The sequence below is a fragment of the Dermochelys coriacea genome, chromosome 27 (genome assembly GCF_009764565.3).
Source record: "Dermochelys coriacea isolate rDerCor1 chromosome 27, rDerCor1.pri.v4, whole genome shotgun sequence".
NCBI lineage: Eukaryota > Metazoa > Chordata > Testudines > Dermochelyidae > Dermochelys > Dermochelys coriacea.
Window position 1 is genome coordinate 8,238,810 of NC_050094.1, and position 27,653 is coordinate 8,266,462.

The window sequence follows — 27,653 nt, forward strand, 5'->3', positions numbered from 1 at the left end:
TCCCCTCGCACGGGGGAGAGAGAGCTCCTCGCACGGAGGGTTTGTCCTGGGGATTCATGTTGCACCCTCTGCTCTGGACTCGCCACAGGAGGGGAGCAGGGTGGACTTGCAACTGTCAGTGGCTTCCCTCTCGGTTACCAGCCTATATAGTCACCCGCCGTGCGAGAACCTCTATCAACTTGGGGGCAGGGATATAAATGGGGGGGTAGGTGAGGGCAGGGGGTACAGCCCTCTAGCAGGCCTCAGCAGCTCTCCTGCGGGGCTGGCCTAGTGCGTGTGGCTCTGCCTCGCCGGGATCCGGGCTGAGACTCGAATTCAGGGCTTCCCACGGGGGGGCGACGGCAGCTTGGCTGAGGCGTGACCAGGATAGCCCGGATGTCATTCCACAGAGCCCCCCATTTTCTGCTGGGGGAAAGGCTCCAAAGCTGGCCAGAGCAGGACCAGGGAGGGTAAACGGGAGATGTACGTCGAGCTAGGTCCCAGCCCCACAGGTCCCTCGGGAACGAAGAGCTCCCATTGAGGGTTAAACTGCTCCAGGCCTGGGGGCCGGTCCCCTGCCCCAGAAGGGTGCCACGGCCTCCCGTGTTTACTGTCAGCACAGCCCGAGTGCTTTTCAATTTACTCTGAACACAAGAGTCACTTGGGACAGGAATTCGGGGGTGGGGCCGGAGGGCGTCCCCGGGGCCAGAGGTTTATAGAATGGAAGTGCTGGGAACCTGTCCCTTCTCTCCGCCTGGATGGTGGCCAGGGGGGCGCTGAGATCTCAGGTAGGTGGGATCTACCAGACTCGCTGCCAGGCCTCCTCTCACCTGTACACACCTGGGGCGGCGACTCAGGGGGACGTGGGAACTGGCCCAGCACATCTCAGGGACTGGGAGAAGGTGTGGAAGGTGTGGAAGGGTGCCCACGGGGTCTGGTCTAAGGGAGGGAACCAAGCCAGGGGAGATGTAGTTTGGGAAGATCTCTGCAGCTCTGGCATTGTCTCCCCCAAAAAGAACGGAGGGAGAGTCCCCTGGCTTGGGGCTCGCCTCGCCAGGGCACTGGAGAACACGCTGTGGTCCTGCTGGGGCAACTCCATCCTTCCCTCTCCCCAGCTTGCTGTGATGTTGGATCTCCACGGCCGCAAGCTAGGGGCATCTCCCTCGGGGTGCAGGCACGGGCTGGGGGAGCGCGTGCCCTGGGTGCTCCTCGGACGCGCCTCCGCACCAAAGCCCTCTCCCCTCAGCCCGCTCCCCAGCGCGCAGTCGCTGCCGGGACCGGGAGAGCACAGGGCGGCATTCACACCTGCTGTGGTTCTGTCTGCAAGTGGGAAACCGGAGGCACCAGAGATAGGACAACAGGCCCCCCGTGGTGGGGCGGGGGGACCAACGTGGGGTAACACCACCTCCCTCCTGCCCCTCGGCTAGAAGAACCCCAGAGAGCCCAGGTGCCTAAACACCCCTCCTCATGGAACGAGGGGCCCGTCTGCAAAGCCAGGAGCAGGCACGTGCCCTGTATGTATAGCTGGGACCTGGGTCTGGGCAGCCCCTGGGCTCTATCTGTATGTTGAATAGAGTCCCAGGGTGCGGGGGGGTCCTCTGGAGGGTTGTCTCTGCCCTTCCCCCCCAAGCTTGCCCTGCCCCACACTGGGAGGGGGCTGTCTCCACCCCTCCCCAGCATCTGGGCTGTGTCTCTGGGGCTGGGAGCAGGAGCCGTGGGGAGGTGGTTGTGGCTGGGATGGAGCCCTCCCCATGGCTTCAGTGCCGGACTAGCCCCCCCGCGGGGGGGGGGGCGCTGGCTGGGCGAGTGGCTCTGGGACCTGGCTGGGCGAGTGGCTCTAGGGCCTGGCTAACAGTGAGGTTGTTCCATACGCAGGTTCCTCCTCGTTGGATCAGACCCAGGAGGCATCAGGGAGCGCGGGGGCTGCCCACCCATCCACCTCCAGCCGGGGGACACATGAGGTGAGTGGCCTGCCATGCTGGGACCCTGTGCAGCGCTGCTCCTTGGGGGTGCAGGGCTGTGGCCCAGTCTGGCCCCATGGGGAGAGGTTAGACCCTGCTCTGATCCAAACCCAGTCGGAAGGATGCTCCAGGAGCCAGGGAGAAGGAGGGAGAGGAGAGGGTTGGATTGGTGTGGGGAGAGGGAGAGAGAGGGAACAAGCAGAGCAGAGGGGAGACCCTCCCCGGGGAACAGGTGGAGCAGGAGGGAGACCTTCCCTGGGGGAACAGTCAGAGCAGGAGGGAGACCCTCCCTGGGGGAACAGGCAGAGCAGGGAGGAGACCCTCCCCGGGGAACAGGTAAGCAGGGGGGAGACTCTCCCAAGGGAACAAGTGGAGCACGGGGAGACCCTCCCCGAGAACAGTCAGAGCAGGAGGGAGACCCTCCCCAGGGAACAGGCGGAGCAGGGAAGAGACCCTCCCCAGGGAATTGTCCGAGCAGGAGGGAGACCCTCCCCGGGGAACAGGTGGAGCAGGAGGGAGACCCTCCCTGGGGGAACAGTCAGAGCAGGAGGAAGACCCTCCCTGGGGGAACAGGCAGAGCAGGAGGAAGACTCTCCCAAGGGAACAGGCGGAGCAGGGAGGAGACCCTCCCCGGGGAGCAGGTGACCGGGGGGAGACCCTCCCAAGGGAACAAGTGGAGCACGGGCAGACCCTCCCCGAGAACAGTCAGAGCAGGAGGGAGACCCTCCCCAGGGAACAGGCGGAGCAGGGGAGAGACCCTCCCCAGGGAATTGTCCGAGCCTGAGGGAGACCCTCCCCGGGGAACAGGCGGAGCAGAAAGGAGTCCAAGGCAGCAGGCCTTGTTTGCTTTATAAACACACCGGGTGCAGTTCTGGGACAGCTGCTTTCCCAGCCGTCACTCAGCTGCTTAATGACAGTTCAAAGCCCTTTTTTCCTGGGCAGCTGGGACAGTTCATTTCCAGTTACTGAGGCAATTTCAGACTGGTCTGAACTGCCCCTGTGAGCACAAAGCTGGAGGCAGCCGGTCTGGGGAGGGGACAGGCAGCACCCAGTTCCCCCAGTTTGACTGATAGCCCGCGCTGGGTTTGCTTGGTGGGTGCTGGCGAGGGGGGCTCATGCCCTGCCTGGAATGGGCACCGTTTTGCTTATGCGACGGCCAGCAGGGTAGAGCTTTGCTAGCACTTGAGGGGGGAGGAGGGGCAGGTGAACTGGGTTGGGGGTGGGGAGATTTCACCCCTTTCTCTCCCCTTTTTCTCCTTCCATTTCTGGGCCAGTTCTGCAGAACCAAGAGGTTCTGATCAGACTTGATCAGGGGGTTTAGTGCGCTCAGCCACCTCTTCCAGGAGTGCGGACACCAGGCCAGGCCAGGCCGTCCAGCAGCTGCATAAAAAAATCCCCTTTATATTCAGCGCAGCCCAGCCTGAAATCACACCTAATCCCCTCCCCAAGGGGAAAAAAAAGGAAAGAAACCAGAAGGGCCTTAGAGAGAGTTAGACGTAGAACAACGAAGACTCGGTGACGCTGCCGTGGTGACAGCCGGCTGATGGGAGGCAGGGAGCATGCTGGGAATAGACCGGTAATATCACTCTGCGGCAACTCGCCTCTTGCTTTCCGAGGCGTCCGGTGGGGGGCCATGTACGCTGGGTCCCACCCGACAGCCGAGGGGTTGGAGCGCCTCCGAGTGGCTGCAGGAGTTCACAGCCTGATTCTCAGCTGGCACCGCTCCACTGAAGTCAAGGGAGCGCCGCTCATTTACCCAAGCTGAGGATCAGGTCCAGAGAATTTGCATCAGGCCTGGGGGAAGGGGAAGATGGGGCATAAAGGAGAGAGGATACTACTGGGGAACACCCCCACCCTGCTCCTGAGCCTTCCTCCTGCTTCAGTCATGTCTGTTCCTGTCGCTCTCTCTGAAATAAGCAGCAGATCTTTCTCCCCACCATGTGTCCAGGGCGGTGTTTCCCCACCTAGTTCCTCACTCTACCTTCCAACAAAGCTGGAAGGCAACACATTTTAAATTGATACAAGGCCATACTTGTTTACCCAAGGCCTAACTCACCTGTGGAACTCACTGCCCCCAGATGTCACTGAGGCCAAGAACTCCCCAGCAGTTCCAAAGGGATCAGCCATTTCTATAGATAACATGAGCACGCACCCTTATGTTACACGTGGACAAAGGGTGCCAGCACTACTGCTTCAGGCCAAAGCCAGCCACTAAGGCCAGATTTTCCAAAGATCTCAGGGCCGGACTTTCCTAAGAGCTCCATTCCCATATAGGCACCTAAATAAGAGCCAAAGTTTACAAAGTTCTCACCACCCAGCATGCACCTGTGCTCAGATGATTTGAAAAACTGGCCCGAACCGCCTGGGGATTGGGAAGAACCCTGGGCAGGTTATCCCATGACAGTCAACTAGGGAGTTTCTTGCACCTTTGCCTGAAGCCACTAACACTGGCCACTGGCTCCTAGACAGATCCGCCCTGGCTATCCCGCCGGACCTGTCAAAGCCACCAAAGCCTACGTAACATAATCATTAGCCAGACTTGTCTTGTCTTGTCTCCCCATGGCTCTTCATGGGTCCATCTCGTTCAGAATTTCCACCCCAGCCTTATTGCATTGCTAGTTCCCGCCCTCCGGAGCCATCAATTAAATCACCCACTGTCACTTGCCTAAACCCAGCTGAGGGAAAGCAGGACCCTGGGTTGTTTTTAATACCTGGTGAGTTGCTCTCTCCAAGTTTTGATCTTATGAGGGCTTGAATCAGCCAGGGATTGAATTCTAAGGAGGGCTCTGTGCCTTCCACCTTTCTGGCTTGATACTGGGAGCAAAGGGGGCATGGGTAAGTCCAGGCTGGCACGTCCCGTAGCCTCCCATGGCAAATGAATCCATACACTGGAATAAGGCCATGAGCCCAGAAGGCATCGAGTTCCTGGGGCTGATTTGCTGTGGACTCCGAGGTGAGGGGTGCACTGGAGTTTAGGGAAGTTGATCACCTCCCAAGGCCTGGATGGGCTCAGCTTGGGGTGAGCGTGTAGCCCTGGGCACGTCCCAGCACTGCGGGAGGCAGGGGCAGGATTAGGGTCTTTGGAAACTTGTCCCCTCGTTTAGAGGACGTTTTACCGTCTGGTCCATTTCCATGCGGTGCTGACCTCCGTGCCCCACACCCCTACAGCTAGACCTCGCTGCAGCTTAGAGGTTCATGGGGCCTCGAGTTCCTAGGGCAGGGGGAAGGGAGGTGGATCATTGCATCACCTTGATGCACCTGCCTGAAGGCATCCAACTCCCCTTGGCTGTCCATGGGAATCGGGCATCTGACTCTCCTTTGGAACGATCCCCTTTGCTCGGCTCCTGTTGCAGAGTGGGGCAGTGGTGGAATGGCAGCCCGTGTGTGGGACCCCAAATCTGGCCTCTCATTTTGGCAGCTTTAGCGGGTGGAGATTGGGTTGTGGGCAGAGCCCTGGGGGAAGTTTGCAATCCTCCCTCTCAGAGCTATTGTTTCAGGCTCTCTGCATACTCAGCCAGGCATCAATCACCACCCTCACATGCATCGCCACTGGATTATTGGGGATGTTGTGGCCACCTCTTTGGCTGCCCACCCCAGGAGAGGATCCCAGCCTGCTCTCCAAGGGCTGTGTCCTGTCCGTTCTTCCCTTCCCAGGCATATGTGGAGTTACAAGAACTGGTCATGGATAGAAACAACGAGCTGCGCTGGATGGAGGCCGGCCACTGGATCAAGCTGGAGGAGGACTTTGAGGAGGCAGGGCACTGGGGGAGGCCGCACCTCTCATACCTGACATTCCGCAGCCTGCTGGACGTGCGCAGGGCCTTCACGAAAGGTGAGGAGAGGGGCAGTGGTGATCAGAAACAATACTACAGAGGGGCAGGGGGGCAGGGGAGACATGGACAGTGAGCCAGTCAGAGAAAGATAATAAAGAGCCAGGAACAAGGGAAGAAGACAGTGAATGGAGCAGGGGTGACCTAGGAAGAGTGAGCCAGATCTTGGTCCTTCAGTTTAATATTATGGGTAGCATCTGGATGATATTTGTCAGTGGCGTAAGCGAGGAGCGCGACATCTATTGCACTGGAGAGGCACATGCTTACACCAGCACCCAGTTTGGCCCTATTGATAGGAAATGCTGCACCCAATTGGCCATTGAGCCCAATATCCTGCCTCCACCAGGGGCTAGCGCCAGTTACTTCCAAGGGAAGCGCAAAGGCTCCAGTCACGGAATCTGGAATAGGTTGGGAAATTCCTTCCTGACCCGCATCGGCCAGTAATTGGCTTGTGCCCTGAAGCAGGAGGGTGGAACATGTTGCACGGGGAGAATAGATACAATGGTTTGGTAGGTTGGAGAGGGGTTTGAACTGGAAAGAAAAGAGAGAGACTATGGAGTGAAAGAAGAGAACAGAGCCAAGACTCAGAGGGCTTGATGCTGTCGCTCCCTGCACCTCTGCCCTCACCTACTCCCAGGCAAAGCGCTACTGGAGGCACCCAGGTATCACACTCCTTTGCTCCCAGGGCAGAATCGGAGCCAGAGGGAACAGAGAGTGCGTGAGATGCGGAACAAAGCAGGAGGGGAAGGAGGAGTTCAGGGTGGATGGACAGAGAAGGGGGGATTCCATGCCCTGGGTGAGGCAATGACTAATGGCTTGAGCAGGGAGGGAGGACTTCAGCCCTAGTGACCTCTGCCCATCTCCCCCAGGCACTGTCCTTCTGGACCTGCCTGAGAAGTTCCTGGCAGGCATCACCCATCAGCTGATCGACCAAATGATCTATGAAGGGCAGCTCAAACCACAGGACAGAGAGACGATCCTGAGAACCCTGCTGCTACAGCACAGGTGCCGATCCTCTGCCACCCGCCCGGAGGGCAGCGAGGGGATGTGCTGTGGCCTTGACTTCTTTCTGGGGGAGCTGGGAAAGGAGGGAGTCCGAGGAGGGGAGGGCGCTAGGGGAATCCCAGCATCCTGGCTATTCCGATTGGGATTGTTTCATCCTGCAGGCCCCTTTGCACAAGTGCCAGTCCCATTTACGCAGGTGCAAATGACGATACAATGTGCAAGATTGTGGGAAGGTGGAGGGGGAGGAGGAGAGGAATTGGGAGAGCTTTGCCTGGCCACCCCCCCCCCCCAGATACAACAGTCTTCTTCTGCTTCCTTTTGCTAAACCGCACAGCATTACTGGGTGCAGTTAATCAGCCACCATGTCCCATCACGGAGGTGGCCGCATTGCAGTCGCTGGTGAAGTGATTCCTGCGGCCAAATCCCAAGAGGTTTTTGTAATATTGGAGGTTCCTTTGCAATGAAATGCTCAATCAATATTAATTTATTAATTAGGGATAATTAACAATTATTTGGTCAATGGGACGTGGGGTGTGGGGGGGGGCAGGTAGAACAAACCCCTCTATCTGCTTGGGCAGTGTCTCCCCCAGGGTGATATGGTCTGGGTTTTTTCCTCCCCCTTTCTGCAGCCACCCAGATGAGTCTGAATCCCTGGGGACCCTTTTCCCAGGCCAACTGGAACGAAAGGGCACCAAGGACGAGGTCACCGCCCAGCCTCTCATGCAGGAATATCACCGGATCGAGATGCAGATGCTCACGAGCACAGAACAGGCAAGGAGATGGTGGGAACGGGCCATCCTCAGGACAGCCATTTATGGGGGGGGGAGCAGCAGGGGACAGAGGGACCCACCAACAGCGCGCATCTGCGGGGCCTCCTGCGTCATGCCAGGTGGCAGCTGGTGGAGTCCCACCAGGGGGACCTGGGTCTGTAGAGTGAACGAGCAGCAAGGGACACCAAGAACCCTGAAAAGGCTGAAAAGGAGCCTGCCGTGTGCACATGGAGGCTGCAGCTTCTGGAGTGAGGGCATCTCAAGGGGGGTTGCTCTCTGCGCTGGGGCTGGTCCAGCTGGGGATGTGAGCCGTGGGCATGGCCACAGGTGGGCTCAGCAGCGCGATGGAGAGAAACGCGGCTGATGACACACCTGTGCCCTGGCGGGGGGGGAGGGTGGCCCCCCGCGGGATGAGAATCTCTGAATTTGCGTCTCTGCAGGAAGGGCCCCAGGGGCGCGCCCCCAGGAAGCAGCTCCTCGAGAAGATCCCGGAGGACGCGGAGGCCACGCTGGTCCTCGTAGGTGAGCGCAACCCTCTCCTGTGCCCCCTGGGGCTCCTAAGCCATGCTACATGCCCCTTGCTCTCCACCACGGGGAAGGGGCTGGGCAGGAGGCCAGATTCAGGTGGCTGCTCTGGAACCAGCGTTGCTGGAAGCTGGGCACCAGGATCCAGCTGGGCAAGACCAGTTGTGGGAGGGGAGATGCCACTCGGCGCACAGCAGAGGCTGGCCTGGGCGGGAGGGGAGGTCCCACGTTCTGGCTTTTGTTGTCTCGTGCACTTGGGCAGCTTTCTCTGTGCCCAGCTGAAACGCTGTTTTGCTTGCGTGTCTGGCTTGATGTAACCTCGCTCACTTTGCTCCGTCTCTCTCTCCCTCTCTTTCCCCTCCTGCCCTGTTTCATTCTCTCCGTTTTGTTCCCTTTCCCTGCCCCCGCCCTCCAGCCCTTTGCCGGTGCTTGGAACCCGTCCCCCTCCGCCTGCCCTCTGTGCCGAGCCCTGCCAGTGACCCCCCTGCCATCCCATCATCTCTCTAGGCCGTGCCGCCTTCCTGGATCACCCCACCTTGGCCTTTGTGCGCCTGAGGGAAGCGGTGGAGCTGGACTTGGTCCTGCAGGTGCCCGTCCCCGTGAGGTTCCTTTTCATGGTGCTGGGACCCGATTCCCCGCACATCAGTTACCACGAGATCGGACGGGCCGTCTCCACCATGATGGCAGAAAGGGTAAGGCGGCCTTCCAAAGACTGGGGATCTGTGCCCATGACACCCCCAGGCAGCGGCTCCTGCCCCGCCTTCATACAGAATAGGATATCAGGGCCCTATATCCCACTCCCTGACAGCCACATCTGGCCCTGTCTCAAACACGCATGCTAAAGGCCTCTGGCCTTCCCGCTCAGGAGAATACCTCCATCCTAGCCAGGGGGAGGCACTGCAGAGCTGGCGGGAAAAGACTTTGCCCTCCTGCCCTTTCGGGGTTGGAGTGAGGAGCCCGTGTTCTAAGGGCCTGATCCCAAGCTCATGGAAGTCAACGGGGGGTCTTTCCATCTGCTCAGATAGACTTCGGGACAGCGCCACCGGGCGGTGCTGGGTGTCGTGACCCAGTTTGCTCACCGCGAGGCACTCCCTCCTGGCCAGCCGTGGGGTAGCTGCTCTCTCACTGGGCTAGCCCTCCCCCGGACGATGGGCACGCCGGCACTGCGGCCGTCTCTCTGTCCGTAACTCAGCCCTCTGGCTGGGTCACCAGCTTCAGACTCGCCCTTTCGGGGGCCCAGGCAGCAAAACGAAAAGCCTCAGAAATGTCTTTAAACACAAACAAAAACCTTTCCCCCCCTCTGGGCCTCTTCTCCAGCCCGTCCCCTGGTGTAGACAGTGCTCTGTCGCGGGCGGGCTCCTCCTGCCGACACAGCTGCTGTCTCTCGCAGAGGTGGGTTAAGCGATTGGAAAAGCTCTCCTGTTGGTGTAGCAGAGTTTTCCCTGAAGTGTTAGCTGCAGTGGCACAGCGTTTTCAGTGTAGACCTGCCCTGAGCTGCTGGAATGGGATATAGGGTGACAGGGAGCCCAGCTGGCTGGATGGTTTAGAAGGGCCTTAGCTCACTGGTGCCCCACTGTGATGGAGCGGTCCCAGGGGTCTGCAGTAGGCCGTGGCAGTGCCCGTGCGGGGAGTCTCGCTGCCCTCCTGAGCCTCCCTCTCCCCTGGCAGGGGTTCCGTAGGGACGCCTACCTGGCGGAGGAGCGCCAGGACCTGATAAAGGGTGTGGAGGAGTTTCTGGATTGCAGCATTGTCCTCCCGCCCTGCGAGATCCAGAACGAGCAGCTCCTCAGGAGCCTGGTGCCCATGCAGAAGGAGCTGCTGCGGAAGAGGTACCTGCCAGATGAGAAGAAGCTGGAAATGAAGATCTTAAAGGACTTGGGTATGTAGGGCCCAGTCTGGGGGCAGCATGTAGGTTCTGGAGAAGCCTCTTGTCCTAGCCCTAGAGGCCCCCGGCGTGGTAAACGACCGGTAGATGGCAGGTAGACGGCCTTGAAAATCAAAGCAACGGGACCCCTGAGTAGGACAATGGAGGTTCTTCTACCTCCAGCAGACCAAAGCCACCACCCCTGGTCCCTGCCCACCATGGGAAGGATCCTTTGGGAGTGTGATGCATGAATGGGGCAGCGCAGGGGGCGGGTGAAAGTTTATTGGGGAGCAGCGTGGAAGAAACCCAGGGCGGAGGGAGCATGGATGTTGAATTCCAATGCCCCCCGGGGTGGGGGTCAGGGTCAGGTTTGGTGGCTCATTGTGGGGGAAGAGCCTGACACTGAGTACATTGTGGGGAGCCCCACTCTCCACTTAGGAGAGGGCAGCACCTGGAGGTCAGGGTTTGCAGGCTGGTGCTGCATGGACATGGAGCTGAGCCCCGATTGCTCTGGAGATGGTGGCCCCTTGGGGCCAGGTGTGGGGAGCCTGCCAGCATGGGGGACTAACATCCCCTCTCAGCCGAGGGGTCAGTCATGTTTGGGGGCTCATTGGGGGAAGCCCAGGAGAGAGTGAAGACAGAGGCTGAATTTCCCCCTCACTCCTGGCGTTACCTCCCAAGCCTGGCCACCGGTGCCTTTGTCTCCCTGCAGATCTAGGCCTGGCAGACAAGGCCCTCGGGGAGGAGGACGACCCCCTGCGGCGGACTGGCCGGCCCTTCGGGGGCCTGGTGCGGGACATCAAGCGCCGTTACCCCAAATACCTCAGTGACATCAAGGACGCCCTCAGTGCCCAGTGCCTGGCTGCCGTCATCTTCATTTATTTCGCAGCCCTCTCCCCGGCCATCACCTTTGGGGGCCTGCTGGGTAAGTGGGACCCAACTGCTGGCCCCCAGGGAATCAGGGTGACTCCCTGGGGCCCCTGCCCCTTAAGGCAGCCCCAGACCCCTTCTGGAGAGTGCCCTGGTGGGATCAGGGGCGTCCCTGGCCCACAGGGGTCCCCACCCCTCTCTGCTGACTTGCACTGTTGTTTCTAGGGGAAAAGACAAGCAACATGATAGGGGTCTCGGAGCTGCTAGTCTCCACAGCCGCACAGGGCATCATCTTCTGCCTCCTCGGCGCTCAGCCCCTGCTGGTCGTCGGCTTTTCGGGTCCCCTGCTGGTCTTTGAAGAAGCCTTTTTTAAGGTAGGTGCCCTGGTTCCCTCCTCTAGGCCTGCATGTGCCCATTGTCCCCCCCACCTGCCCCGCAGCTTGATCCCCCGTGTGGCTTTGCACGGAAAGGTGTGGCAGGTCCAGCTCTCCCCCCAATGAGGCCCTCACCCAGCTGCCTTACATAGCCCATCCCCTGGGGCAGAAACCTTTCCGGAGCCCAGGCCCCCAGCACCTGGGGAGTGGGAGACCCATGTCTCCACCTCCCAGCTTCATACCCGCTCCCGCTGCTTGAGGATCACTCCAGCCTGATGGAGCACAACCCGTCCTTCCCAGCAGGAGGCGCTGCCCCCTCCTTCTCTGGGACAGCCCCCACCCTCGGGACCACCGGAGCCATGAGCCCATGGACAGAGCAAAGCCCAGCAGTGCCCAGGGCCATGCTGCTGGGCCACAGCATCCCCAGCCATTGGGAAGGAGGCCAAGCCGGGGTTGATGGAGCTGCGGGGTCCCGGGCTGGGTGGCAGGAGGGCGTGGGATAGTGGAGGGGAGAATGTGTAGGAAGGACTGGTCTGTCCGGGCTGAGCTGGGCTGCTAGGAGCAGGAGCTGGGGGAGCTGGGGTGAAGAGGTGGCAGGGGGGAGGCAGGGCTTGGTTAGGAGGGGAGGCAGGACAGAGTCTCTTGGGGGGCAGAGTCTCTTGGAGATTGGGGTTGGGAAGAAGAGTGTGAAGGGTTTTAGGGGGGGCTTGGTGGGTCCAGGCCCTGTCTGGTCCAAGGTAGAAGTGGAGATGAGGCCAGCTGAGAGGCCACCGGAGGAGAAGGAAAAGGACCAGAGGAGACTCAAGCTCTGCTTTGCTTCCCCCTCACCCCCAGTTCTGTGAGAGCTACGGCATGGAGTACATCGTGGGCCGGGTCTGGATCGGCTTCTGGCTCATCATCCTGGTGCTGCTGGTGGTGGCCTTTGAGGGCAGCTTCCTGGTGCGCTACATCTCGCGCTACACCCAGGAGATCTTCTCCTTCCTCATCTCCCTCATCTTCATCTACGAGACCTTCGCCAAGCTCATCGCGGTAACGGCGGGGCAGGGAGGGCCACCCTGCAGCTTTGTTCAAAGAGGTTTTATTGCTGTCACAAGCTAAATGCAAGTTGCCCAAGAGACAGACCCTGGCTGGTATCTGACCTGCCCAGGGTGGGTCTCCTGAGCGGGTTGAGTCCCTTTGTCCGCTGTGTCCATCCCCGGCCTGGTGGCAGGTTGCTCCATAGTGCTATTGTTGTAATGTTCTGCACATGTGCATAGGTGAGTGGGTGATTGTGCACGTATGAAATATGGGGATGGGGGTGCATGGTTGTGTGATTTGGGATGGAGTTTCACACATGTGTGGATATAATTCATAGCATCATAGGACTGGAAGAGACCTCAGGAGGTCATCTAGTCCAGTCCCCTGCACTCAAGGCAGGACTAAGTATTATCTAGATCATCCCTGACAGGTGTTTGTCTAACCTGCTCTTAAAAATCTCCAGTGATGGAGATTCCACAACCTCCCTGGGCAATTTAACTACTCTGACAGGAAGTTTTTCCTAATGTCCAACCTAAACCTCCCTTGCTGCAATTTAAGCCCATTGCTTCTTGTCCTATCCTGAGAGGCTGAGAAGAACAATTCTTCTCCCTCCTCCGTGTAACAATTGTGTTGGTGGACAGGATTACTTGTGATTGTTGGGTCTGTCAGTGGGTGGGTAGGTGGAGCGTAGCAGAGCGATGACTCACAGACACAGCACCTCTTACTGGTTGTCTGGGAAATAGCTCTTTCCAGCCTCGGAGTGCCCTCTAATGGCCAGTGTCTCACCTGCCTCAGGTCCCCGTGTCCCTCCCAGAACCGTTGCCCCTTTCCTTAGGGTTCTGCCCCCAGCAGTACCCCCACACTCTGGGTCTCCCCTCCCAGGGGAACCTCCACCCCTCTATGCCCACCTTGCCTCAGTGGCTACTGCCAGTCATCATCCAGCCCCCTTCACTGGGGCAAACTGCAGTGTCATGGCCACTCATCACTGGCAAGGGGGTTGGACCATCTGCCTCTCCCTATGCCCGGGCTGCACCTCTGTAGCCCCAGTACCTGCCTTGGGCCTTTAACCAGGGCTCAGCCTGGGGGTTTACCAGGCTGGAGCTCCCCAGCTCCTCTTGCCCTTCCACAGCCCTGCTCCGCTTCCAGTACCCTGTGCTCCCAGGCAGCCAGATCCTTCTCCCTCCAGGGCTGGATAGAGACTGACTCAGATCCTGGCTCCCAACCCTTTTATAGGGCCTGCAGTGGCCTGCTTGGGCTTGGCCCCAGCTGTGGCTGCTTCCCCAATCAGCCTGGGTTTTTCCCCACCGGAGCGGGGTAACTGCCCTGCTACACGGCGGGATGCCCATGTCTCTAGGGATGTGTAACGGACCCGGATGTGATCGTGTGGATACACAGGGCTGTGGGTCCGTATGGCTGTGCGGGAATGCGTGGAGCATGTTTGCAGATTGCATGTGTGAGTACATAATGCATTTACGTATAAAGTGTGGGCGTATGGGTATGTAACAGAGCGTCACGCGGATGGTGTCTGTGCAGCATATATGCATATGTTCGCCTGGCATTTGCATGCAGCACGCGTGGGGGGTATTCTAAATTAGGAAAGTAAGGGGCTTTTTACACGTGCCAGCTAACATGTTAGCACCAAAACAGGTTACTGCCTTGTGTAGACAGTGCTAGTCGTGTTTAACCACGTCCGCTGGCTGCGATCAACCCTAGCCTCTCGGGCACGTCGTTAACCGGGACGGTCCTTGCCGGCTGCAGGCGCTAAGTGACTGCTCGTGTTCCTGCTCTAGACAAGCCCGTTTGGAAACCCTGCACCTGAAGCTTTGCTGGCATCTTCGCCACATTTCACTGACCCGTTAAAAAAAATAATTTGGTCACCGGAAATGAGGTCACAGAGACACGGTTTCCATAGAAACCGAGAGCGAGCGAGCGAGGGCAACAGGGAGCGGATGGGGGAGAGAGAAAGATACAGGAGGGAGAACTGGGAGAGATGGAGATGAAGCCCATCTGATAAGCTGCTTTTCTTCCTCCGCCGCCATTCTGTGCCTCAGTTTCACCCAGGGATGCTAATTCTAGGCTGCAACATGCAAATCCCAGCTCCAGTTTATGCCCTGGGAGACCCCCCCAACCATGTCTCCGAACCCCCCAGCCCACAGCAGCATGGCGCAGACTTTGCTGGTTCTGCGCTGCTGACAGGCCTGATATCGGGCTTCTCTGTCTGTTTGGGCAGAGCTGGGGATGGCTGGAAACCACGGCTAGCCGGGGAAGAGAGGGATCCAGCTGTGGCAGCTTGTCATTGTTGGGTGCCCCTGGCTGATTCCCAGAGAGGAGGCTTTTTTCAGATGTACACACACATATATCACACAGGGAAATCGCACAACTCACAGACAGATGAGCACAGTCACACAACACATGGACACACACACACACAGACACACATCACCTGGACACAGAAAGACACACACACACCTGGACACACACAGACAAGTCAGACAGATACCCACCACGCTCAGACACTCAGATGGGCACAAGCACACAACACATGGGGACACACACACACATACCTGGACACACACAGACAAGTCACACAGATACCCACCACGCTCAGACGCTCAGATGGGCACAAGCACACAACACATGGACACACACACACACCTGGACACACACAGAGAATCACACAGATACCCACCACGCTCAGACACTCAGATGGACACAGTCACAGTCACACAACACATGGACACACACACACGGAGCACATGGACACACAATGACACACACAAACCCCCACACAGACTCCCTCACAGCAGTCAGCTGCCCCATTGGTTTCCCACTCACTGGAGCTTTGTTTCAAATGAAACAAGGAGGATATTGATGCTAAAAATAACGCCCCTTTCCCATCCTTCCACGCTGCCAGCTGCTGCTGTTCCCTCGGCATTCCCATGGCCCACACCCTGACAGGCCGGTCCCTCCTGCCAGAGCAGGGATAGCGCACCGGACACCCAGAGAGGTGTGCTCCTAAAACACAAGCAGTAGCACAATGCAGCTGTGTGTCAGAGTGCGCTATGGACGGGCGAGGGGGAAGGTACAGAGGGACACAGCTAGGCCACCCTCCTTACTGGGACAGGATTATCTCTGGCCCTGCATTCTCCAGGGCTGGCTTTAATCAGCCCATGCAATGGGGCTCCCCCCCTTTCCCAGAGGGGGGCAATTCCACAAACTTAGGGAGCTCACTGTCAGGGTTTCCTGGTTACATTGCTCAGTTTCACCCCATCCTTCCTAGTTACCCCACCTCCCCACCAGCACCTCCCCCTGCAGGTGCACGGGGACAGTTATTCAGCCCCCTCTCTTGGTCACCACTTAGCTATGCCAGGTGTATGTAACACAGTGGGCCCAGGGGAGTTAGGTGCCCAGCTCCAGTTGAATTTCAGTAGCATTTGGAGGAGGGGGGTTGTTTGAAAAGTCCAGCCGGGCATTTGGTTTTTCCTCCTAAGGCTGGTCCTGCCTGTGGCTGCCCGTGCTGCGTTTGGGTGCGGACACGGATCGGGTCATGAACACAGACAGCGGGCAGGTGGCCAGCCCACAAAGGGTATCGGGGACGCCAGCAGCGGCACTGAACCCAGTACAGTGCAACTGGGCCCTGATCCACGCTCTGCTCTGTTGGTCTCTTTTAACGCTGCGGGAGGAATGGGCGCCTGGAATAAAACCCCGAAAAGGGCTGGGGCAGGGGAGAGGTAGCCAGGGGTGGCAGGTGCATGGGAGGCATGAAATGGGACCCGAATCTAAACCCTCTCTCTTCTCGCAGTCCCCTCCCCACTCCCATGCCATAGCAGCCTCCTGTCTCCTTGGGAGCTACGGGGTCTCACCCCTGCCATGGGGGCAGTGAAGACAGGTCAAGCGGGGAGAGTCCAATCTGTCTCTTGCCTTTCCTGTGGGATTTCACTTCCCTTTCTGTCCCCAGTCAAGCCCTTCCCACGCCCCCTGTCTGGGACAGCTCCCCTCCACTGAATCTCAATCCCACGGGGATCGATAGAAATTGTAGCCTATGAACCATCCCCCACGGATGCCCAGAAAGTATGGGGGGGGTGTGGTGCTGACAGTGTCTGCTCTAGGCAGGAAAGAGGGGCTGGGGTTTATGTCCCAAAGGGATCATGCTCTAAGATTAATCCAACCCCGCCACTGGGTGGCCCTGTGAGGAGGTTGGCACAAAGCCCCGGAAGGGGAGGGTACCGCTGCCCCTATGGATGGGCTGAAGCAGGAGCAGGGCTCGGGGTCGGGGGGGGGGCTCTAGAGAAATGGACTCAAGACCATCCTGCGATTGCCACCTGCCCTCCGTCCTGCCTCCCTGACCCGCTGGCTTCCTCCCCAGATCTTCCAAAAGCACCCCCTGCAGAAGAGTTACGTGTCCAGAGACCCGCAACCCAACACAGCCCTGCTCTCCCTGGTCCTCATGGCCGGCACCTTCTTCATCGCCTTCTTCCTGCGCAAGTTCAAGAACAGCGCCTTCCTGCCCGGCAAGGTGGGTCTCAGCGCCAGGCCTGGCCTCCTGCTGTGGCTCCTTCGTACAGCCCCTGGGGGAGCCACATTGTGGGGCCCCACTCGCCCCATTGTCCGACCGTGGGGCTGGAATCTGGGACTCCCAGCACTAAAAGTCACTGTGACTTGGGCTGAAGGCCAAGGCCTCAGCTGGGACTTTTTAACCTGAGCAGCGGGTTATCTCCTCGGCACTTCTAGTGTAGGGTTTGCAGAGCGGCTCCATCACCAGAGGGGGAGGCTCCCCTCTCACCCCAGGGTCCCTGCAGTGCCCAGCCCAGCTGCTTGGGAGGGGGCAGGATTTGGGACTAAACGTGTCGGTTTGGGTTTAAAGTGGCTAGGGGATGGGCGTTGGCGAAGTTAGGTCTCTCCCTAGGGCAGCCATGCCAGCTCGCCACCTGTGGGACTCCCCAGCTGTGCATTTCCATGGCGATCTCCAGGGTGCCTGCCTGCATCCTCCACCCGCGAGTTGCAGGCCAGCCCCCGTTCGGTCCTCAGTCTCTCTGCTCAGCCTGCCAGCCAGGGGTATGTCCTGGGATCGGGGCACGGCCCTGAGACCCGCCGAGCCCCCTTCAACCAAGCCGCCAGAGAGGCAGACATGCTTAAAAGGTCACGGAGGCCCTGGGTCAGGTCTGCAGATGGAGGCATCCATTCCCCTTGGGGGCGAATGGCTCCTCCTCTGCCCATGGGGTCTGCTCCTCACCTCCTGTCGCAGTACAGCATGGGCTGGTTCTTCACCTCGATGGACAAAGGAGCTGGGTGGGAGCCTTGTACCCGAGAGCAGCCAGCCTCTGTCTCTTCCTCCCAGAGCAGCCAGTTTCTCTCTCTCTTCTGGGGCTTCTGCACTCATCTGTAGTTGGCCAGTATCCACCACCCCAGACATCTCCACGGTCCTCACGCTCCTGGATGCTACGCAGACAAGCTGTTTCCTCCTGTAGTTCTCTGACCTCCTTTCTGAGGGACTCCACCCACAGACCCCTCTCACACCCAGTACTTCCCTCCTGCCTGGCTTTCATCAGCAGGGACATGCAGGCCACTTTCCCAGCAAGTCATGGCCAAGGCTTGGGTGGGAGCCACCAGGATCCCACACCAGACAGGTGCAGGCAAAGGAAGAGTTATCAGATCTGAACTGCTGACCTTGAGGTGAAAGGCTAATTATTCCCTTCCCTAGTGCCACCAGTTCACCAACTTGGGCTGAACCTACAGGCAAAAGCCCCCCCAAATCCCATTCCTAAACCCACTGTGAGCCAGCCAGTCCCCTTGACCTGCGCCCAGATTAGACCCAAGGAGGTGAGAAGCCCTGTGTACCATCTCCTAGGCCCCACCGGGAGAGCCAGTCCCCCCACACCTGGGGCCAGATTGGAACCAGTACCCCATACAGGTGAAATGGCCTGTATCCCAGACCCTGCCCCCAGCAGCGACACAGTGGCTGTTTGATTCACATGGCTGTTTTTCCTTAGCTCCGGCGTGTGATTGGTGACTTTGGGGTCCCCATTTCCATCTTCATCATGGCGCTGGCCGACTTCTTCATCAAGGACAACACATACACCCAGGTGAGTGGGTGAAGAAGGGGAAGGGTGCATTGATGCATGTGGCCCCGGCTTTTTGCAGGGGCCAGACTCGGCATGAGTGGTCAGCATTGGCCTGAGAATGCTCACGATCTCACGTCTGTGTGTGTCGCTCCTTCCATCCACTTTGCAGACTTCACGGATGGTGGACAGGGTGCGGGCTAGTGGTTTGAGTAGGAGGCTGGCCCTCAGAACTCCTGCTTTCTAAGCCTGTGTCTGAGAAAGGAATGTGATTGGGGGGGGCTAGGCTGGAATACCCCCGTTGTGTAGACACAGCCTACAGGAACAAAAGGTTTTTCTTCAGTGCTGTAGGAACAACACCTCCCCAAACAATGATAGGTAGATCAACAGAAGCGGTTTTCTGTCAACCTTGCTGTGTCTACATAGGTCAACATAGCTACAGTGCCCAGGAGGGTAGATTTTTCAAGCCCCTGACTGACAGATCTATGTTGACCTAAATGTTTAGTGTAGACCAGGCCATCATGGGATGGGGAGTGAGGACTCCTGGATTCTATTCCTTGCTCTGGGCATGGATTGTTGTCTGATGATTAGAGCTGGAGACTGGGCATCAGGACTCCTGGGTTCTATTCCTATGTCTGCAGCCAGCTGGCCCATGTGATCATCAGTGAGTCATTTCACCTCTTGGTACCAACCTCCAAGGGCAGAGCTAATACGGTTGCATTAATTAACTGCTCTGCAGCGTGCTTGGAGGTCCTCAAATGAAAGGCATTAGAGAAGGGCCAGTCTCCATTTCGGAGCGCTCCATGCTAGTGACCTCTCAGGGCCCCACGCCCATGTTCATTCTCTGCTGCAGACTCCCGGGTGCTCCGTCCCTTCTGCCACTGCCTGGCTCCGGATTCGGGCATTTGGATCATTCATCTCTCTCGGTCTCTCTTCCAGAAACTTAGCGTTCCTAAAGGCCTCCAGGTCTCCAATACAGCTGCCCGGGGATGGTTCATCCATCCGCTGGGGAAAAACAAAGACTTCCCAATCTGGATGATGTTTGGTGCTGCCCTTCCTGCCGTCTTGGTCTTTATCCTCATTTTTCTGGAGTCGCAGATCACAACGTAAGGCAGTGGTTCTCAACCAGGGGTCCGGGGGTTTTCAGGGGGTCTGCAGAGCAGAGCCAGCGTTAGCCTTCTTGGGGCCAAAGGCAGAAAGCCGAAGCCCAACCACATGGGGCTGAAGCCCGGTGCCCCGAGACCTGCCACCTAGGGCTGAAGCTGAAGTCTGAGCAACTTAGCTTCGCAGGGTCCCCTGTGGTGTGGGGCCCTGGGCAACTGCCCTGCTTGCAACTGACCTAATGCTGGCTCTGGCTTTTATATGCAGAAAAACAGTTGTTGTGGCATAGTGGGCCATGGAGTTTTTATAGCATGTTGGGGGGGCCTCAGAAAGAAAAAGGGTGAGAACTCCTGACGTAAGTGACTGGAGGGTGTGGGAGAGGGAGAGGGAGACCTGGAGATTGGGGCTGCGAAAAGGAGTGGTGGAGAGATGGAGATACAGCAGAGCAAGTGAGAAGAAGAGGAGGAAGGGATAGAAAAGAGGAAGAAAAGAAGGGATGGAGAAGCAGAAGAACAAAGAGAAGAGCCCCGACCTTACTGCTGAAGAGACCCTGGGGGCTCCATCCCTCTGCAGATCTGAGGATTGGAAGGGCTGTCCTCTCTCCTGCTGCTTCAGGGGGGTGAGAGCAGGGAGGCTGGCGGGGGGAGGAGGGATGGATGGGCACAATCCTTGGATTACAGCGGATGCTATTTCACCCTCTCCCCCAGGCTGATTGTGAGCAAGCCCGAGAGGAAGCTGGTGAAGGGTTCGGGTTTTCATCTGGATCTGCTGCTGATTGTTGGCATGGGAGGCATAGCCGCGCTCTTTGGCATGCCCTGGCTCAGTGCCACCACGGTGAGGACCATCACTCACGCCAACGCCCTGACAGTGATGGCCAAGACCACCACCCCCGGGGAGAAGGCCCATGTCCAGGAGGTCAAGGAGCAGAGGATCAGTGGGCTCCTGGTGTCCATCCTTGTAGGTGAGTCTTTCTAAATGGGCTTTCAGGAGGGCACCATCCCAGCAGCCTGAATGGCTCAAGTGGGCTGGGAATAGGATGATGGAGCATGGCCCCTCTAGGTGGCTAGTTCAGATTCAGCCCCAGTGGGCAGTGACCATGGCTGTGTTTGCGGAGATGGTCGTGGCCCAGTTCCTAGCAAGACCAGCGTCTGCAGTGCAAAAACTACAGCCACGGATGGCTTCCCTCTCAAGCAAGCAGCCAAGGACAGACTGGCTGTGGCGAGAACTTGCCAGGGCAGGGATGAAGATGGTGCTGAGGGGACAAAGGAGATGTGCTTTCCTGCAGCCTCTTCTGTGGCTAACAAGGCATCTCTTGGGACCTTTCCCTGTGCACATGAGAAATGGGACAATGCAAGAGGAACGCTGGGCCGGTGCTGGCACCGAGGTCCGGGCTGGGTCTTGGCAGCTCTCCAGCTGGCCCGTGAAGGGAAGGCTCACCCTCCAGCCAAGCTGGCGTTTCTAGGCCACTCCATTCTCACAGGGACGCCTCTCTCCCCGGCAGGTCTCTCGATCCTCATGGAACCCATCCTGAAGCTGATCCCGCTGGCTGTGCTCTTCGGGATCTTCCTCTACATGGGGGTCACCTCCTTGAATGGGATCCAGCTCTATGACCGCATCCTCCTCCTGCTGAAGCCACCCAAGTACCACCCCGACGAGCCCTACGTCAAACGGGTGAGGGCGCTGCTCCTCTCTGCTTCGTTGTGGGGGGTTTTCCTTGGCCGGGTGGGGTGGGGACAGGCTCTCCCAGCTGAGGAAGGGCAGAAGGGACAGGTCTTCCCATGCTTTCCGCTGTCAGGTGCGTTGCAGACAAGACGGGTGTCGGTACTGCACAGCTCTGGCTCACATTTGGTTGCAGCTCCTCAGACTTACGTGGCTACAGGGAAAATTTCCCAGGAGGCCCCAGGACTTGGGCGACCCTAATGGCCCCTCTGAGCCACAGCAGCCTGTGCACAAATCCTGTCTGAGTCCTGAACTGGCAGGAGCCCCAGGGCCCAATGGAACCTAGCTCCCCACACAGGGCCTGACGGCTGGAGAAGTGTTGCAGGGGGCATGATCTAAGCCAGCCCCTCAGGCGCTAACTCACAGTGTTGGGGGAGCAGGGGCAGCGCATTGGCCAGCCCAGCCTTGAGGCCGCTGGGATCACAGCGCCCAGCACCAGTCTTATCAGAAAGGAGGAAAGATCATCCCGCTCCCACTTGGGGCCTGGAGGGCCAGGGGCAGGGCCAGGGCAGACTTGGCATGGACCACCCACTACTCAGATCACCCGCACAGAAACCCTTCCTCTCTCCTGTCCCCAGAGATCCTCACCTCCCCAGTTCCAGGCTGCAGATGCCCCCTGCTTCCCCAGGTCTGGGAAGCAGCGGGGAGACACTTCATTCCTCTCCATGGCACAGATCTGACCTGTGGGACATGCAGAGAGGGGAGGTGCTTGCTCTTGGTGCTCTCCTGCTGGTTCACGGGGTCCTGTGCATCAAGTGGGTTGTGGCTCTGCCCAAGTGGGGGGGCGGGAGGGTGCGGTCTCAGGGGTGGGGGCCACCGGGGCAGCTCTTAATCTCCCGGGCTTCTGCCTTCAAGGTGAAGACCTGGCGGATGCACATCTTCACAGTCACCCAGATCATGTGCCTGGCCACCCTGTGGGTGGTGAAGTCCACCCCGGCCTCCTTGGCGTTGCCGTTTCTCCTCATCCTGACAGTGCCCCTGCGCCGCTTCCTGCTCCCTAAGATCTTCAAGGACATCGAACTCAAGTGTGTAGGTATCCATTGCCCCGCACCCTAAGCCTTTGCTCCAAGAGGTGGGAGGGGAGGACATGGAGGTGGGGAGCAGCTCCCTGATAGAGAATCATCAGAGAGGAGGGCGCTTCCCAATTCCTTTCTGGACAGCACTTGATCTTCCATCCCCATCCTCCAGCACCCAAGATGTGAGTCCCATTCCCATGCCCTGAAAAGAGAGCCACTCAACTGGGCAGGGCAGGCCCTCAGGGCTTCCTGGTTCTCTCTGCTCCTACCCCCCATCCCACGAGAGCCCTAATGGTATCCCTGCTTCCTTCCAGCTGGACGCAGACGATGCCGTTGTGACCTTCGATGAGACAGAAGGCCGTGATGTGTACCATGAAGTGCAGATGCCGATCTGAGCCCCGGCTTTCTTGTGTCCTCCATATAAGGAACAGAGGGTTCCTTTCCCAGGCTTTTCAGAAAGCCCAGAATCTGGGTTGAAAGAAATATTTGTGTGTGTGTGTGTGTGTGTGTGTGTGCGCGTGCCCACATGCATGTGTGCTTGTGCATACAGTACACACACACACAGACACACACACACGCCAAGGAATCTATGTAGCTATACCCACACACACACACACACATACACACCACACATTAGATGCGCTTCAGATTCTGTAGCACCACAAAGCAACTTTACAAGACTTCAAAACCTGACCTTGAGGACAAATAGTGCTTCCAAGCTGCATCCAGACTGCTAGAGATGGGAACCCAAGACGTGGACTCCACTCAGCACTGGTTCTTCAGCTAAGTGACCCGGGAATATATTTCTCTTTTTTGGTTTTCTTTTTATGGCTTGATCAGTTGTATCCACCAGCTGGGATAAAGCGCCAGCTCTCTGGGGAAGAGGGAACCTTGGCTCTCATCCGCTCGCCCGGCCGTGTATGTATCGCTATACAGACAGGCATGTGGTCTGGTGCTCCCTTTTGCCTCAGCCCCTGGGTAGTAATGATTCCTGCCAGATTTTATTTTTTTTACAGACCGTTGAAGAGTTAATCCCGCTGGCAGGGCTCTTTGCAGACCCTGGCCCTGGTGTATGTAGCCCAGGGCATACACAGCAAAACAGTGAGCACTCAGCCAGAGTCCGAGGAGATGGCTAGGAAGGGCTGCTTCTCCTCCCAGATGAAGAAGGTGGCTCCAAAAGAGAGCAAGGAAGAAGGCAAGTGAGGAAAAGCCAAGGTGGAGAGGCAGCCTTTAGAATCATGTTGTGGCCATGGAACCAAGGGAGCACCAAGTACCGGTGCTGACGGGATGGAACAAGCTTGCCGGGGACGTGGGAGAATCACCAGCATCGCAGACATCGCCGGTGCCCGTCGATTCGGGGTGGCCTTGGGCTAACAGAATCCAGGTTGTCATGGTGGAGAGATGGAGCTAGCCGAGGGATCCATCCTGCAGCCTTCTGCACAGGGAGGGCGGGGTGAGAGGGGAAGTCAGGCAGGTTTTGCCCAGGAGCCTGAGACTGGGGTGAATTCTCCCTGACCTCCCCTCCCATCAGCTTCCAAGCCCTTTCCCAAACAAACTTTGGTGCTAACCGATCTGAGGACTCTGCTCAGACAGGACCCTAAGCTGTACATGTTGCTCCTTTATACTTATTTCCAGGGCCTCTGGGGCACTTGCTTGGGAACTGAACCGGGCTCCCCTGGTTCGGGGCTCACTTTGCAGCCAGACCTGAAAAAAAAATGTTACCGGAGGGGGACAAAGCGTTCGCTGATGGCCCTGGGATCCCCTGTGTGCAGGCAAAGTGCGGCTGTGGCTGGCACCGTGTCCAGCTCAGGACAAGAGTGATGGGGGTTAGAATTCTGCGCTCTCATCACGGATGACATGTAATTAGCACCTATAACAAGTTACTTTAACAAACCCCTTTGCAGTCAATATAGGGCTGGGTAGAAACCATGTGGCCAATCCCAGATGCTCCAACATCCTCACCCCCAGTCCCCATAGATCTCCCAGGGAAGGGAGGGAAAGGGAGCACTAGCTCCAGGCAGATGCTGAATCGTCAGCCTGGCCATGTTACTAAGCTGTGTTCGAATCCCGCTCGGGCAGGATTTCCCCCAGAATGTGGCTCCCTCTGACTAATACAATACAGTGTCGCTGACCTTGGGCCAGGTGCTGAGTGGTGTAAGCGGGTGCAGCTGCCGCTGAGCCCCGCTAGGGTCATGTTCGCTTACACCAGCGCTGGATTGGATCCCTTATATAACCCAACATGGGTGCTGCTTTTCTTTACTGCAGCAATATCATCTGGACAGTGGCGTGGGTGGGACATCCCAAGAAGGGCTCAGAGCCTCCAACAAGCACAGTGAGAGTGGAGGGTGCTCAGCACCTTACAGGATCCAGCCCATGTTCAGATCCTTTTCCAGCTGTGCAGAGGATTGCACCTGCTCTGCCTTTTCTCAGCATCCCTCCTCGAGTCAGGCCCTCCAACAATCTAAGAGCCCATCCGTGCGGCTCCCTCCAATTTTGCATCCATGTAACTCTGCCAATCAGACCAGACTAAGGCAGATCTGAATCAGGCCCTCAGTCTGTGAAACATCACAAGTTTAACAACCTTTGTTTGTATGATTTAGTTAGTGTAGAATAAAGACTTCAGGCCAAATCTTCAGCAAATCTAAATAATCAGCGCTTCACTGGCTTCAAGGAACCCAGCTGATTTTCTTTTGTTTGTATTAACTTATCGTCTGTCCCGGGGAATTCAATATGTAAATAGGAAGAGGATAAATTTATATATTTGGCATTAAGAAAATAATGATAAAACGGATCTTAAAAAAAGAGTTTTATGATGCTTTTGTAGTTAGAGTCTATGTAAAAAGCAAAAAAAAAAGCAGGTGAAATGACCTGTATATTTTACACTAGTGATAAAGGATGTTTGTAATTTATTTTTCAAAAATGTATTTAAAAATATTCTGATTGTGCTTCAGCCTTGTAAAAGAATGCTAGGGGTTGAGGAAGGGTATATGTGCATGCTTGAAAAAATCCCCCTTGCAGAAAGTTGGGTGGGACCATTTGATAGTCTAGGAAGGCTTTTTTAAAGGATATTTGTAGAGACAGATTTAGGGACCACCATGTCCACTTTATTGTTTTTAAACTAATATTAATATACTTGGTTTTTAAAAAAAAAAATCCATTGTTTTCATTGAAACATTCCCCTGCTGTGACTGCCACCCAGCCAGATTCTGATCTGTTAGACCAATACAAATCTGGAGCAACTCCTTTGACATCAATAGAGATGATCTGGATTCTTACCAGGGCAAGTGAGTCCCTGACCCCACAGCCCAGTTGCTAGGGCATGAGAACCAGGAAGTGAAATTAACTAGAAGAAATAAGGTTAAACTAACTAGTTGGTTGTTTCCCTCACCACATTGTCTCTAAAATGAGTGAAATGCAAAAACAAAGAAAGAGCATAAATAGAGATAAGTGGTAGAAATTCTTTCAGGTAGAATCATCTCAGGGGTTATTGGGAACATACAGAAGAAATGTGTGCTTTAAAAATTATGAGCCTGATTCAAAGCCCACTGAAGCCAATAGGAGTCTCTCCATTGACTCTGATAGGTGTTGGATCACATCCTCTATGATTTTTTTTTTAAACCAGATGGTGCTTCCTTTATAGGGCCGGACCATGCAAAGTGCTGAGCAACTCCTGATAGTTCTCAGTCCTGACACTCCTCTCCCTTACTCTGGTTGAAAGCAGGAGTAACTCCACTGAAGTCAGTATAGCTATGTAAGCATAAAACTGGGTAAGGAGATGGAGAGTCAGGCTTCTTGTTTTTAAATGGCCTCTGGGGGGACTGTCTTCTTTGGAGGAAAAGCCCCTCCATGCATTGGAAGAATGAATGGGGACAAGTAAGGGCGTGAGGCGAAAGTGGCAGCACCACCTACCTCGTTTATTAAATGCTGGATTCACTAAGAATTCTGGATCTTTGGCAAGTTTTTTAAAAGATAGACTTGAACATGAATTGAATTATGTTTAAAAAAAAAAAGAGAGAGAGAGAAAGGGTCTGATTCTGCTCTGTGTAACTCCAGCTTTATCCTGTGTAATGCCACTGAAATCAAGAGTCACACTGGCTTGGAACCGGAGTCAGGCCCAAAGATCCCAGAGCTGAGCAATAAATGATGTAAATGGAACTCACTAAAGGGCTTAGAGTGTGTGCATGTTACAGTTTTTTCAACATGGGGAAGGGGGTTTTGCAGGATGGTTGCTGCCTGGGTCTGGTAGCAAGAGATATTAAACGTAAGTCCAATTTTCAAACTGGATAAGCTCAGCTAAGGCGCTCTCAGTTCTACATTTGGCCTCTTGAACAGGCAATTAGTTGCCTAAACACCCCTGTAAGATGCCAAGTAAGCCCAGTTGGCTCAGATGTCTAAGTGGCAGTGCGCAAGCCAGATCTGGAACTGAGCACTGTGTGTGTGTGTGAGAGAGAGAGAGAGGAAATGGTGATCATGTGTGGGAATGTATTTGTGTGTGCAAAAGAGATTGTGTGTCTGTGCACATGGCAGAATTCTGTCTATTTAACTATTGATTAGACCATGAGTGGAGGCTTTTCCCCTTGTGAGAAAAAAGGATAGAAAGGGACCGTAGGACGAAGCTGACTTTAGTGTGAGAATCCGGCCTGCACTGTACCTCACTCGGACCATTGTTGTCTGGCCCGTATGCCCAAACCAAACCTACCTTGAGATATATTGTGTTAGGATTATTCTGTAGCCTTGTCACCTGTATGTCAGAACTAAACAGAATGTTGTGTGCTTTGGTTTTTCATGAAATTAAAAATAATGCACCTCTGTATGATGCTTCGAAAAAAATAAAAATACATTTGAATGAAAAAAAACACCTCGAGAAATTATTTTTTTGCATTTACCGGCAGATTCTCTTATTTATAATAAGAATTAAGAGTATTGCAATAGCTCCGAGAAACCCCAGCCATGGATCAGGCCCCTGTAATGCCAGGCGTTGTACAAAACACAGAACAAAAACAGCTCATTCTCAAGGAGCTTATTCTGTGCAAATAAAGCAGTTTAATACATGCAAAAAGATCATCGCGTGCTTTAATTCCTAACTTCCAGGGGCCCTGGCAGCTCTCTCTCTCTCTAGGACTGCAGACCCTCCATCGTAGGATTTTCTCCACCACAATGTTATTTACGTGGTAGTAGCACCTGCAGCCTCCAAATGAGATCAAGGCCCCTGTTGTGCTGGGCACTGTTCACAGACTTAGGTTATGTCTACATTACAGACGTCTGCCAGCGTAGCTCAGTGCAGAGGGGTGATCCCTGACCGACAGAGCAGTGTCAGCTAGACACTCTAGTGTAGATGCAGCAGTACCGGCAAAGCGGGTGTTTTATTAGTTTAGCTTGTTTTGCTCATGGGAGTGGGCTTAACTAGACCCATACAGATTGGGTGACCAGATAGCAAGTGTGAAAAATCAGGACGGGGTGGGGGGAGGGGGGTAGTAGGCATCAATATAAGAAAAAACCCCAAATATCGGGACCGTCCCTATAAAATCGGGACATCTGGTCACCCTACATACAGAGCATAGTT

At 56.3% G+C, this 27,653-nt stretch overlaps 1 protein-coding gene across 4 annotated transcripts in view; it reads left to right on the top strand.

The window, feature by feature from the left end:
* The window catches only part of SLC4A1 (solute carrier family 4 member 1 (Diego blood group)), a 40,115-nt gene extending 13,169 nt beyond the window's left edge, over positions 1 to 26,946 (top strand). For 3 of the 4 annotated variants that reach the window (XM_038385764.2, XM_038385765.2, XM_038385766.2), the window contains exons 4-20: positions 1,855 to 1,940; positions 5,595 to 5,772; positions 6,640 to 6,775; positions 7,405 to 7,546; positions 7,986 to 8,067; positions 8,578 to 8,762; positions 9,739 to 9,949; positions 10,647 to 10,859; positions 11,030 to 11,178; positions 12,013 to 12,207; positions 16,562 to 16,711; positions 18,186 to 18,278; positions 19,194 to 19,360; positions 20,063 to 20,316; positions 20,857 to 21,026; positions 21,930 to 22,103; positions 22,405 to 26,946. In XM_038385764.2, coding sequence (XP_038241692.1) covers positions 1,855 to 1,940; positions 5,595 to 5,772; positions 6,640 to 6,775; positions 7,405 to 7,546; positions 7,986 to 8,067; positions 8,578 to 8,762; positions 9,739 to 9,949; positions 10,647 to 10,859; positions 11,030 to 11,178; positions 12,013 to 12,207; positions 16,562 to 16,711; positions 18,186 to 18,278; positions 19,194 to 19,360; positions 20,063 to 20,316; positions 20,857 to 21,026; positions 21,930 to 22,103; positions 22,405 to 22,485 — 2,666 coding nt within the window. In that variant the 3' untranslated portion in view covers positions 22,486 to 26,946. Of the gene's footprint in view, positions 1 to 1,854; positions 1,941 to 5,594; positions 5,773 to 6,639; positions 6,776 to 7,404; positions 7,547 to 7,985; positions 8,068 to 8,577; positions 8,763 to 9,738; positions 9,950 to 10,645; positions 10,860 to 11,029; positions 11,179 to 12,012; positions 12,208 to 16,561; positions 16,712 to 18,185; positions 18,279 to 19,193; positions 19,361 to 20,062; positions 20,317 to 20,856; positions 21,027 to 21,929; positions 22,104 to 22,404 lie in introns of all 4 variants that reach the window. The other variant, XM_043503477.1, reaches the window with a different exon arrangement.
* The last annotated feature ends 707 nt before the right edge of the window (positions 26,947 to 27,653 follow it).